At 46.1% G+C, this 14,038-nt stretch overlaps 1 protein-coding gene across 1 annotated transcript; it reads left to right on the top strand.

The window, feature by feature from the left end:
• Positions 1-8: 8 nt before the first annotated feature.
• On the top strand, positions 9-10,901 carry MED20 (mediator complex subunit 20). Its single transcript, XM_030315505.1, has 4 exons — positions 9-143; positions 2,750-2,904; positions 6,962-7,215; positions 9,049-10,901. The coding sequence occupies exons 1-4, from the start codon at positions 130-132 to the stop codon at positions 9,262-9,264; spliced, it is 639 nt and encodes a 212-aa protein (XP_030171365.1). The 5' UTR covers positions 9-129; the 3' UTR covers positions 9,265-10,901.
• The last annotated feature ends 3,137 nt before the right edge of the window (positions 10,902-14,038 follow it).

Raw genomic sequence — 14,038 nt, 5'->3', positions numbered from 1 at the left:
GTTTTTACGTCATTTCCGTTGCACTCCCTCGGCCGAAGCTTGCGTTGTGGGGGGGGGTCTTCACTTAGTGTGGGCGGCTGGAGAACGCTGCGAATCAACTGTTCCTGCCAACCTTGCTGGTCCGATACCATGGGAGTGACTTGGTAGGACCCCAAGGGACTTTGTAGGGCGGCGTTTGGGGTCGGGAAAGGCCCTCGGAGCCACCCGGGAGGAGGAGCGGGACCAGGGTCTGCCGCCCCGCACGAGCTGAGCAAGATGTCTTCGGAATGTGTGGGTGAGGGAGACACTGTAAGGGCTGCGGTTTTTCCGGCCTTGTTTGCTTGGAGATGCTCCGGTGCTTCCTGGAAGGCAGCAAGTGAAAGGTTTTATCCCAGGAGCCCATCGGTGGTTGTGTACCTCCTTCCCTTTTTCTTCCTTCCCATGAGGCCATAGGGCTGCCCGGAGTGAAACTTAAGGGTCGGAAATAGGATGTCCGGACTAGGACTCAGTCTGCCGGCGAAGCTGGAGGGGGTGGGGGACAGGCCACGGGGAAACCATCTTTTTTTAGGTTTTCTCCTGCTGCTTCCTACAGCCGCCTAAGGCAGTTAAGACCAGCCCGTGTCTGGTTCTGGTGTGGCCGTTTTAAGCTAGTGGGTCTAGAGAAAAAGCTGCTGGCAGTTAGATTGGGGTTCAGGCGCGTCACCTCTTGGGGATCCGTCTCCCTCTGTGTTTAATTACACGGTCTAGTTTTTATGGACTTTTTATCTCTAACATGATATAATTCAGGGTGGCAGAGGAAGGTATGGGCCTACTGCTCTTGCAGGCCTTAGTTCCAGAATGCTAGATTTCAAGGATTGCTTTGTTTTGAATATTTAGTATTAGCATCTTTCCAGTCAGAGAGAGCTGGAGGTTAGGATATCTGAAGTCAGTGGTTGGAAGCTTCTTGCATAAGAGCCTGGGGGAGACTACTCTTTCCTGCAGCTCAGGTTCTTGTCGGTTTGTCCATGACGTCACCTTTGTTGTTTACAGTGGACATCATGAACCTTTTACAAATCCTCTAGTGCAAGGGGGATGCGTGAGGAATGGAATGAAAAGTTTGTAGCATAGTGGCTGGGAACCCTGGGAGCCCCTGTTCTTTCAGTAGAAGACAGAAGGAATGGGCTGTCAGTCTGTTGGGACCCTTAATCAAGTTTTTCACACTCCTGGGACTTCTGACTCCCCCCATAATATCACTTTTACAATGTTTCACAATAAGGCATATCATCATCCTTACTTATGAGTGCTTTTTCTGATGGAGAGTAGTGACAATTTTTAGTTACAGGACTCCATTCTTATACCTTCATTTTGTTGATCATAAAGTAATGTAGTATCTTCCAAAATTCACTAACGTGGTTTTTATGTAGTTAGGTACCACCTGTACTATTTATTAATGTTTTCTTTCGAATCCATTTATTTTCCTTAAAAACATTTTAAAAGGCAATTACAACCCTAAGGAAGCGGTCTAGTATAGCACAGACATAGAGCCAGCTTGCCTGGCTTTGAATCTTGGCTACACTACATCAAGCTATGTGGCCCTTCGCGAGTTACTCAACTCCTCTCCACTTCAGTTTACTCATTTGTAGCAAGGAGATAATTAACAGCTCATCTTATAGGGCTTTTGTGAGGATTCAGAGTTAATTCATCTAAGGGCCTTTGGGAATGGTCTGGCACATGGTTTGTGCCTAATGATTGTTACCTACTACTCTAAAGGGGGAGCTAGTTTTACTTACCATAGAAGGAAATCTTGAACATTTTTATTTCATTGTTTGGATTAAATTTGTGTACATACTGTTGCCTCTCATTCCTAAAGATTATAAACTTGAGGCTTGCTTTCTCTTTGATCCTGGGGCTGTTGAAAAGAAGTTGCCAATGACAGAAATGTTCTATAACAGCATTGTCTAATACACTGGCTTCTAGTCACATGTGGCTTTTGAGCCTTAGAAATGTGGATAGTGCAGGTGGGAAGTTGAATTTTTTTTAAATTTTTTTTATTAAAAAAATTTTTTTTCTTTAACATTTATTTATTATTGAGAGACAGAGAGACATAGAGCGTGAGCGGGGGAGGGGCAGAGAGAGAGGGAGACACAGAATCTGAAGTAGGCTCCAGTCTCTGACCTGTCAGCACAGAGCCTGATGCAGGGCTTGAACTCACAAACTGCAAGATCATGACCTGAGCTGAAGTTGGTCGCTTAACCAACTGGGCCACCCAGGTGCCCCCGGGGAGTTGGATTTTTAATTTAACTTAGTTTATTAGTTTCAGTGTAAAAAGCCACATGTGGCTTGTGGCTACTCTACTGGACAGCGCCCGTTCAAAGTGTTAGAGACTTGGTAAAAACATACCACAAATTGAGGTTTTCCTGATATAGTCAGAACTGAAGGAATTGCAAAGGATATTCTTTTCTCATATGACTTAATGTTAGGGAATGCTCAGTCTGTGTGCCACCTAAAACCTCTTGAACGTTGGCACACATGTCACACTTGGGAAAGCAGTGTGATAGGATGTTCACTGCACTGGTGTGAGTGTCCTTATACCTGTGCTGTAGTTCTTAGTGGAGCTCTCAGGGACTTGAGCCTCTCTCTTCTTGTCTTTAAAATGAGAAAGAGGATCAGGGTAGGTGGTGTCTTAAGGTAACTCCTGGCCCTGAAGAGCTGTGAGTCTGTGGGCAAATGAGTGGCTCAATGAGTGCACATGTGCTTCTGGATACTGATGATTGGGTCCTCTCCCTTCTAGTGTGTCCCAGATGCCTGTGGCTGAGGGCAAGAGTGTCCAGCAGACCGTGGAGCTCCTCACCCGGAAACTGGAGATGCTTGGGGCAGAGAAACAAGGAACATTTTGTGTGGATTGTGAGACCTACCACACAGCCGCCTCCACTCTTGGCAGCCAAGGTCAGTGAGATGCAACCTTGGCTTGGAGTTGATTGACATTCGGGTTCACTGAGTTCTTTATGCTCTTTTGCAAAGGGTGGTATTCTCGAACATGTGGCAGACAGTGTTTCTGAGTTCGTTAATTCTTCGTCCTTCATCTCTTATACGGGGCCTGTGTTTTGGTGTTTTTGCACTTCTCACTTTTAGAGCTGCGTTTCTCTGGGGGATTGGTCACTGGCTAACTGCCTCTGCATCTAATCACCTGGGTTACTTGTTAAAGGTGCAGTCCTGGCCCTGCTTACTGACTGGACTGGAGCTACAGGCCTCAGTTACATTTCAGCCAGCTCCCTTGAGGATCATTAAGCACCCTTTTAAGTTTGAGAAAGACTCCTTTTAGGCTCAGAAGTCTTTGTATATGATTCTTTCGCACCTTTAGAGTGTTTAGAACTTTCTACAGAAAGGCTTTCTGATTCCCACACCTAGCTAGTAGTCTTGGATACCTCATTGGCATAACCTTGACCAGTGAATCAACTTTTATTTTAAATATATTGAGAGGTGAGATGGACTGTGGATGATTGGTGGTGTTGGTAGAGAGACAAAGAGAATCTTTTTTTTTTTTTAAGTTTATTTATTTATTTTGAGAGAGAGAGAGAGAGGATGCAAGTGGGGGGAGGGGCAGACAAAGAGGGAGAATCTCAAGCAGGTTCTGTGCTAACAGCCCCTTGTGGGGCTGGAACTCACGAAATCGTGAGATCGTGACCTGAGCTGAAATCAAGAGTCAGATGCTTAACCACCTGAGTCACCCACTGCCCCAGGAGAATCTTTGAATGTGAGTTAGGGAACCTGGGTTCTCTTAGTCTTGGCTCTGCAGTTACTTGACTTAGGACAGTTCCAAAGCACAGTGATTAAGAGCCTAGATCATGGAACCAGAGAACTGAGTTCTGGTCACATACTAGCTGTAACTTTGCTGGCCCCTTTTTAGTTACCTTTGGCCACTTACTGCACTGGGGAAGGTTAGAGGACAGAAGAAAGGGAGAGCACAATATCTCCTCCTCTCCCTCTGCTTTGGGCCGTGTCTCTGGATCTCTGGCTGTGGCAGTGTCTCTTCCTTGGTTTTAGCTCCTGCTGGGTGGCCCTCGTCTGGCTCTAATGACAGCACATCTTCTCTTTCTCCTTCCAGCCTTAAGGATAGTAGTACATCCCTGTGTCAGTTTTTCCAACCCCTGTATTTTGTTCCCTGTATTAAATCCCTTCTAATGAAACTATCTGCTATGGGCTCTGTTTCTGTACCTTCCCAGTACATTTCTGTCATTTGTACAGTGAAAATATCATAGATCTCCTAGTGTTGTTGTGCTAATTAAATTAGTATCTGCAAAGCGCTTAGAGCTGAGGTTGTAAATGTAATAAATATTTGATAAATCAGAGCTCTATGGAGTTTCAGCATCAATAAGATCACAGTGTTACTATTAGTTTTGCCTTCACTAGGAAGGATGTAGGAATTAAAAGAGAATTGTTGTGAAAGCATTTGGAAACCGAAACATTTGTGCATAGATATAAGATGGCATACTACGTCGATGACACTACCTGTTATGGGCTTTGTTTTCCTAATCTGACCTTTACTCTTCAAGGAGGTACAGTCTAGTTGGGGAGAGGACACATTCGTGGCAGACAGCGGGGTAGAATGGAAGGAGCAATAAACTTAAGGTCAGAAGGCCTGGATTGGAGGTCCAGTTCTGTTCCTTACTGGCTCTGTGCCTTTGGATCACAAGTTCTCATAGGGACCAGCATTAACATCACCCAGAGGGCTCAGTCACAACTGATTGCTGGGCCCCTCCAGGGTTTCCCACTCAGTAAGCGTGGGCTGGGACAGAGAATCTGCATTTCCATTAAGTTCCCAGTTGGTGGTGCTGCTGCTGCTGGTCCAGAACCATTGGCTTCATTTTCCTTGTCTGTAACAGGGGGACAGCGACACTGGTTCTGCTTGCTTCACAAGTGTGTGCAGATACGGAAATACTCTGTTGAGATTTAAAACATGCTATTGTCAGGCACCTGCGTGGCTCAGTCGGTTGAGCATCCAACTCTTTTTTTTTTTTTTTCTTAAATGTTTGTTTGTTTATTTTTGAGAGAGAGCGGGAGTACAAGGGAGGGGTAGAGAGAGAGGGAGACGGAATCCCAAGCAGGTTGTGCACTGTCAGCACAGAGCCTGATGCAGGGCTGGAATCCATGAACCGTGAGATCATGATCTGAGCTAAAACCAAGAGTCGGATGCTTAACTAACTGAGCCACCCAGGTGTCCCGAGCGTCCAACTCTTGATTTCAGCCCAAGTCATGATCTCACAGTTCATGAGATGCAGTCCCTTGTTGGGCTCATCACTGACAGCCAGGAGCCTGCTTGGGGATTCTCTGTCTCCCTCTCTCTCTCTGCGCCTCCCCTGCTCTTGTGCACGCACTCTCTCAAAATAAATAAACTTAAAAAAAATTATCATTGTTATAAACAACTGGCAGTGCCTTCGTTAAAAAAACCTCAGCTGACTGTCAAAATATTTTCAAGACAGTAAGAACACTCTCAGACTTACATAGTTATGAATTAAGTACTTACAGTGAGTTTGCATAAGAACAGAATGACAGATCAGCTTTGGATGTCTTTTTTTTTTTTTTTGGTCCTTTTGGAGGGTTGAAATGTTTTGCACTGGATTTAGCAGGAGGTGAAATGTATGAATTGGCAACAAGCAGTGAGGAGGGATGTGGGGGGAGGTTGGCGCAGGGCCTGAGTTCTGGAAGTGGCAGCAGAGTAGAGGCCTGTATAGCGGCCCCTCCACCCCATCTCCTCTTTTCCACTGTTAAACTCTCATCCTTGTCTAGAATATCTTTCCTTCTCAGTGTGGCTGAACTCTATCCTCTCTTCATAGGGTACGTAGTCCTCTTTTCTCCATGAACATGTTTCCTGCTGACTCTTGCCCACTTTGATTTCTTCCGGCTCTGTTCTTCCTTCCAAAAAGACTTCTGGTCTATTCCACATACGCACTTTGGTTTTTCCCCTGTTGCCAGTGAGAGTGTCAGCTTCCTGAGGCCAGCTGCTGTGTTCTCCACTTAAATCTCTTAAACCTGCCTCTTAAACCCTAGCACGATGTTGGGGATAGTTAAGTACTTAATAAATATTTGAATAGGTAAGTCTTAAATACTTGGGATTGTCCTTGTCTATCCATTGACTCTTGTAGTATATAAGGGGGGAGTGGATCTTGCTTTCTGTTTCTTAGTTAACCAAATATATGTAGCTTTCCTTCCTTCTTGCAGAAAAATCTCTAGTGTAATCAATGAGAAAGCTCATTTTTCAGAAATTGGAAGGGGTGACTGGGGCTCGAAACTCAACCTTCTGATTCCAGATCCTGAGTTCTTTCTGCGATTGTGCCGATTGCTTCCCAAGTCAGCTGATATCTTAAAGTACTCCAAGCGTTCATCAGTGCCTTCAGGGTAAAGTCCATACTTCCTGAGGCTTGGAAAACAAGACTTATCACAGCTTCACTCTGGCCTACCTTTCCAGCCTCAAGCTCAGATCCTCCCCTTTGCTGCTTCTGTGGGGCCACCTTTGTGTCTCAGGGAGGAGGCCAAGGGAAGAAGGGATGGACAGAAAAGACAGCATTTGCTTCATTTGGTATACTCAGGTGTTGTTAATTTTACTTCATTGTCCCTATTCTGCAAGAAATGATCATACAGAAGACTGTATGTGAAGTCTGTGTCGGTCATCGATCATCATCATTGATCATCATCATTAAACATCCATCTGTGAGCCCATCCCTCTTAAGAACTTAACTAAACTGTTAGCAGTTGCTATCAAAGTTCCCTTGTGCTCCTCACGTTTTCTGTGGGGTGAGGTTTTACCACGTGCTGCCTTGCCTGCCGTTCGTCTCCCTTCCTCTCTGGAAAAGACTGTTAGTGAGGGGATTCCCCCCTGCTCCATCTCCTTCCAAGATCGCTGAGGTAATGGCACAATGCCATCTGGCCTTGTTCCACGCCTTTGACTCTGTCCTGGGGTTTGCAGATGAAGGTCTTGATGCCGATAGGATCTCTGTCCCTGCAGGTCAGGCTGGGAAGCTGATGTACGTGATGCACAACTCAGAGTACCCTTTGAGCTGCTTCGCCCTCTTTGAGAATGGCCCTTGCCTCATTGCTGACACCAACTTCGATGTGCTCATGGTGAAGCTCAAGGGCTTTTTCCAGAGTGCCAAGGCTAGCAAGATTGAGACCCGGGGTACCCGTTACCAGTACTGTGACTTCCTAGTGAAGGTGGGCACAGTTACCATGGGGCCCAGTGCCCGAGGCATCTCCGTAGAGGTAAGACTTTGGGGAAATAGCAGTATGTGTTAAAGGGCTCTGTAGATTTCCACATCCCTCTGAATGCAAACAGGTGTTTATATTTCTCCCTGATCCCTGTCTCCAGGGCATCTTTTAGCCTTTCTTTAATCATTCAGGCTGTGGCTCAGGGTGGGAATGGGAAGCTGGGGTCACAACAGGGAGAAAGCTTAGGAAGGCTGTCTTGCTGGAGAAGGGAAGGGATAGTCAAGGGAGACCAGTGAATTGTGATGTGGAGGGACTGGTCACCCATCACAAGGACTGGAGCAGACCAGGACAAGTTTTGGTGCAGGTAACTTTTGAGAGGTGGGCCCTAAATCATGTGCCTGTACACCTCTCCACAGTACCCTGTAAGATAAGTCTGGAAGGCTGTGTAGCATTGATGAGCCTTTCCTTTTGACATGCTGTCAACTTTCATGATGAAAAGAGGTGTGTGTGTGTGGTGACTTCATTTCTGGGGTATATATTGAAGATGACAAAGAGGGAGTGTGGCAGTAGCTGGCTTTGGGACCAGTGAAATTTCTCAATCTGTTGTGCCCAGCACTGTGTGAGATAAAAAAAAAAAAAATAGGTAAGCTACAGGGCTTGCTTTTTGAAAATGTGTAATTTAGTAAGCTGAAACACACAAACTTTTTATTATTGTTATTTATATTTGAGAGAGAGAGAGAGAGAGTGTGCTTGAGTGGGGGAGGGGCAGAGAGAGATGGAAACACAGAATCTGAAGCAGGCTCCAGACTCTGAGCTGTCGGCAAGCCCCACAAGGGGCTTGAACTCACAAACTGTGAGATCACGACCTGAGCTGAAGTCGGACACTTAAACAACTGAGCCACTCAGGCGCCCCCACACAAACTGTTTTTGAAGTTAGTCTTTAAGAAATGCCATAAAAAAGGCCCAGATTGCTCTGGGAATTCAGGCCAATGAAAGCATTGACTTTGGGGATTGGGATGCTTTCTACAAGAGTAACATGTAAAGAGGGACTTAAAAATGTAGAGATGTGGGGATAGATAAGGCCCACAAGGCATTCCAGGTAGAGTAAAGGGCCTTAGCAGGAATTACTACTTTGATACTCCAGGGACCTCTGGGGCCAAGATTTCCTGACCCCTTTCAGCTTGTGATACGCCTTGGATTTGCTGAGACCCACTGGGAACCCACTGTTCGCTTCTTCTTTATGTTTCCAACTTTGTGGTACAAATACATCCCAGTTATTTCTTTCCTCGTTTCCCCTTATGTTACTAACTATTTTTTCTGCCATCTGTCTGGTAAAAAATTAGGAGAAAGGAATGAGAAAGTCTAAGATGTATAATCTTTGACCCCTGCCACATTGTTTGGGAAATTACTTCTTAGGGTCAGGTGGGGTCTATCTTGGGAGTCATGTTTGGTCTTGAAAAGATTTCAAATATGGGTATCTACTTTGCACACTATGGATATACACACACACACACACACACACACACACAATCACACTCACACAGACATATAAACACATTTTCCTGAGCTCTCCTGGGATCTTCATGCAACATACCAGAACATACAGTTCTGAGATCACCAGAAGGGGCCTGGGTCTTATGGGTTGGGCCGTGGCTTGGTAACTCCCAAGATGAGAATGTCTGAGATGCCTAAAGGGAATGATGCTGGGTGTGTCGAATCCCTGGTGTTTGGGTTGACTGTTTCCTATGGATCAACACTGTGTTACAAGGTGTTTGTCTTTTGCTGGGGTTTGGGGAACATGGGAGCAGGGTGCAAGAGGTGCAAGAGAAGCAGGAGACCTTGTCCTTGCCCTCACTTACCTTTGTTCTCTGTTCTTTTGGTCTCCAGGTAGAGTATGGCCCCTGTGTGGTAGCTAGTGACTGCTGGAACCTGCTGCTCGAGTTTCTACAGAGTTTTCTAGGCAGCCACACACCAGGGGCTCCTGCAGTGTTTGGGAACAGACACGATGCCGTCTACGGCCCGGCAGACACCATGGCCCAGTACATGGAACTCTTCAACAAGATCCGCAAGCAGCAGCAGGTGCCCGTGGCTGGCATTCGCTAGTGGCTGGCAGCTGCCCAGCTGAGCTCTGCCACCAGGGGGACTACACAGGAGGAGCAGGTGCCGCCCCCCAGAAACCCAGGGCAGACATGGAAGCTTCCCTCCCTCTTCCCAGCTGTGACTTTTGTTCTGGGGATTTGGACTCCCCTCCCCTGACCCTCACACACAGCCCCCCAGCAGCTGCTTCACCCCACGCCTTACTGGACTTGGCCTGTTCTCAAGAATGGTAATTATGAAGAGTGGAGAAGTGTGGAGCTTTCCTGCTTTAGGGGAAAAGGTAGGACAGGGCTGTCCCTGCCTAGTGTTGGTGGGGAAAGCAGTCTGTATCTCCAGCTGTTGAGGATTTGGCCAGGGCCCGCAGTGGACAGGCTGGGCCGGGCTGTAATAAAGGCCTCTTCCTCTATTCCAGGGATGTGGTTGGGCCTCTCTTGGAGAAGGAGTAGAAGGCATAACTTAGTGTGATGGCTATCATTTTCTGACCTGTTTGCTGAAGTGAATTGTGAGTTGACTTTTCTAGGGTGTTGCCTGAGTCCTTGGGAATCTCCCTCTGACATCTTTCCATTCTGTTGCGAATTATATTAAGCCACAGGCTAAGCTGCTATAACAAAGAGAACCAAAAGTACAGTGGCTTTTAGCAGAAGTTTATTTTTTGCTCTTCAAATAGTACAGATGTAATCAGATGGTCCAGGACAGATTTAGCTGTACAAGGTCACCAGAACCTCAGCTTCCTTCTGTCTTGTTGTTCAGCCAGTCCTGGGTGTTGACCTTGCCCTCAAGGTCAAAGCAGACTCCTCAGCTCTGTGTCTACTATACACCAGGGAAAGAGAGAACAAAGCAGTTTCTTTTCAAAGGCTATGACCTGGAGTCTCTCAAATCAGTGTGGCCACACTCTGCTGAAAGGGACGCTGGGACACAAGCCCATTATTTGGGTGGCCATGTGTCCAGTTAAAACTCAGGAGCTTCTGTGACTAAAAGATGAAGGAGAAAATGGATGTGGGGGCCCAGTCAGGGCCCTCTGCTATGTGGAGCTCAATGGATATGCCCAGGAGTGGCTTTGGTTGCTATTTTGGAGAGCACCCCGTGTAACTAAGCCATTTGTTTACGAATTGCATTGGGATAGGGCTGATGCCAGAGTCGCTTTCGTGTTTAGCTGGCTTAGTCACCCTGGGCAGTCAATTCTGCGCCCCTCACCTAAGGGTTCACAGTTTCCTGAGCTCTTTGTCCTCATCTCATTTGAGCCTCCAAGCTTCTCCTTTGACTTACATTACCTGCTTACCTGACTCCTACCACAGAAATGTTCAGTTGGGCCAACATTGATATATCCAGTCAGGGACGGCCTTAGGACACATGTTACTGTACATACTACAGAGTTGTCCCCAAGGATTCTGCCCCTCATTGAAGGTACCAGAGAGCCATTATTTCAGATCTGAAGCCTCTACAATAAGAATTAGGTAGTGGTCATGTTTCCCTTTTAGCTTTGGCTGGCAGGAAGCTCAGTTTAACTTTGAAACTGCAGGACCTGCCATCTGCATTTTTTGTTCTCCTCCTCTGGCTTTTTTGTTTGTTTCTTTGGTTTTTGCTTCTTTAAATTGAGGTATGTTTTAGATGTCATTTACACACAATAAAATGCATAGATCTTCTGTTTTTGGCCTTCTGATTTATATTTGCTCTTGTCCAGCTTTATCTTTGTATTTTTCTGTAGGCTATCTCAAATCTTTTTTGAGATAGCATTTTGAATATAATGTTGTTTTTTTTTTTAACTTTTTTTAACATTTATTTTTGAGAGACAGAGAGAGACAGAGGACAAGCAGGGGAGGGGCAGAGAGAGAGGGAGACACAGAATCTGAAACAGGCTCCAGGCTCTGGGCTGTCCCCATGAACTGTGAGATCATGACCTGAGCTGAAGTCGGATGCTCACTTTATAAATGAGAACTTAAATGCAGCCAGTAAATGGAGATGCGATATTTTGGGGTTTAAATCTGATGTTTTTCTTTCTATACCAGCCTGTCTTCCTAAATCTCCTTCCTTTGCTTCCAGATGCTTTGCCGCTCTCCCCATCTGTAGCCACCCCCAAAAGAACATAAACTGGGAAATTTCTGGGACACTGCTAACATGTCACCTGGGTGGGTACCTTTGCCAGAGCCATGTAGAAATCTGCTAACCTCAGCTGTCAGAGCTATGCAGGGCAGCTGTAGGGCTCCTTTGGTTTTCCTTTACCATGAAATGGGGAGGTGGTGGCTCCCAAAGAGGTCACGTTGAGATGAGGCTGGAGTTGGGACCAGACTTCTGACTTGGGACTCCTGGCTACCACGATATGTCAAAGTGAGGCACCTGGGTGTCTATGGTGCCACGTCATTCCTCCAGTGTATATTGGACAAAAGCAGAACTAGCACTTTATTCCCTGGGATGAGGTTCAATTTTAAAGAAAGAGTCCCTTTACAGGAACCATTAAGTTCTTCCACAAGCGATGCCTGCACATGGCAAGATGTGTGACAGCAGAAGGCAAAAAAAGCAGAAGGGATTTAGGGAAGCCCGTATTCCACTTGTGTCTAATCCATCTCTTGTATTCGTTAGTGGTTCCTGCTCTGGCTGTGTTTTCCGCCGGGCTCCTGTGCTGTTGTGATTCTCTGTTCCCCTGTTCCCAGGCTGCCTCCCGCTTGCTTGCTTCAGATCTTGAGTACCAAGTGGTCATCTCTCCTCCACCATCTATTGGTGTCCCTGATCCACTGAAGGAATACCTAGAGACTGACCACTCCTCTCTTCCGCCAGGTCTGCCCCAACCCGGTGTGTCCAGTATTCATTCCTGAGGCTCCAGGAGGAGGTAGTGAAATTCTCTCCAAATCCTGGATGGTAAGGGGAGCAGTTAGAAAGTCCCACCTAAGCATGCTCTCAGGTGTCCAGAGTTGAGACTCTGAGAACTTAGGAAGGGCAACAGGCTGAACATTTTCAAGATCTGGAGCTAGGCAGGACTGATATATGGCCTCACTGTCTCCCAGGTGCACACCTGGAATTCCCAATATTGCCTTTCCCCTGTCACAGCCTCCCTCTCTGTACCTGCTGCTGTCTGGTCTCCATGGGCTGCAGGCCCCAATCACAAGTGCCATGTGGCATGGCTGAAACCAGTTGCGTTACAAGTGTGGTCCTCTCCTGGGGGTTGGTGTCCTTGGACTTTGAGCAGTCTCTTCTTGAGGGTGGACTCTCCCCCAAGGTAGAGTTTCTGCCATTGTGTAGAACATTCCAAAATCAGTCTGTTGGGTTACAAAGGACCCTTTAGCTCACCTAGTTTGACCATCGTTCAGGACTCAGAACTTTACATTATCCCCCCAGAGTTCATGCAACCTTGACTTGGCCTCATCTAGGGAAATCCCTTCCCTGTGTATTTATTTCATCTGTTTTCTCAGTGACTCTGAGACAGAAATGGAACAAAGCAGAACATACCTGTCCATTCCTTCCTGGATTGTGGAGACTGTATTGTGCTTAATGAGGGAGTTTATTATTAGTGCTGGAGTATGAGCAAATGATAACTCTGAAGTAGCAGTACTAACTTCCAACAGCCTAACCCCCCCAACGGCAGTCCTGAGAGGCCTGAGATGCCTTGAAATCAGACACGGTTTTGTGTATATATATATATATATATGTGTGTGTAGTTTTGGGGGACTAGGATTTATAGGGTTCGTTAGAGTATCTCAAAGATCTGTGGTCCAAAAAAGGATCTCTAAAAGAACAGCTTTTGAAAGGAAACATGAAGGCCAAGGTAAAGCAGATGGGAAATACGTCCTGCTGGCTTATTATGTGCAAGATCTTCCCCTGCCACTCGGACCTCTCCTCTGAGGTCTCATCCAGAGGTTTCCCTCCTTCATTTCATAGACCTTCAGGCCTTTCGGTCAGTCTGGGAAGCAGGACTGTGCCTATTCTTACCTTTCCTATTGGTTCCCCATTCTCCTTTTGTCTCTATGTACACATGCACACAACCTTTTAGAAGTGGGTAGGAGTGACTATGTATGAAGAATCTTTATAGCTTTCTCTGTGGCCCCAGGAGTTACTCTTCCATTATAACACACTCTGTGGGACCTGAAAATTAGTCTGTTGTAATGGAATTTTGGCATAATGAGTATATTTTCATTGTTCAGAATGATGTGAATGATGAGGCAGAGAAATAGTTCCTCGTCTCTGTGATGAAATTAGCAAGTAAAAAAAAGTTCTTGGAACTCTTAGGGCAAAGATTCCTAACTCTCTTGCATTCTCTGTTTTATTTTCCATCACATACCTGCCCCATCAGATGGCATAGACCTGTTTTTTAAGGTTAATATGAATTCTGCTGAAATTTCTTTGGGGGCTTTAAAAAGGAGAATTTAGGGAGCACATTTATATATCCTAGACTGTCCCAAGGCAGAATTCAATATTAGAAATCTTGTTGTGTAGGAAAAGCAAAGCTAGGGATGTGGAGGTGACGGGTATTCTGAGGCAACTACTAAAGGAGAGAGAGCACCACTTTAGGACACAATTGGCCCGGTGCTGGCCATAGGACTGTTCTGAACTTACCAGGCAACTCCAAGTCAACTTGGCCTTTCTGGGTCTTATCAGTAAAGTGGGAAATAATAATGCCTACATTCCATGTTTCATAGGCTTGTTGAGGGGCTCAAGGGACAATAGATGTCAAAAGCTTTGTCGGCAAGGAGATGCCCTTTCTGCATTAGCGTCTTTGTAATGGTGCTGAAGGTACTGGTGTTTGGTTAGGATGGCTAAGATGGGATGTTATGGGCGTGCCTGGCTAACT

Source organism: Lynx canadensis, chromosome B2 (genome assembly GCF_007474595.2).
Source record: "Lynx canadensis isolate LIC74 chromosome B2, mLynCan4.pri.v2, whole genome shotgun sequence".
Lineage (NCBI taxonomy): Eukaryota > Metazoa > Chordata > Mammalia > Carnivora > Felidae > Lynx > Lynx canadensis.
Note: the sequence above shows the minus strand (reverse complement) of the source record. Positions and strands in the feature narration are given on the sequence as shown.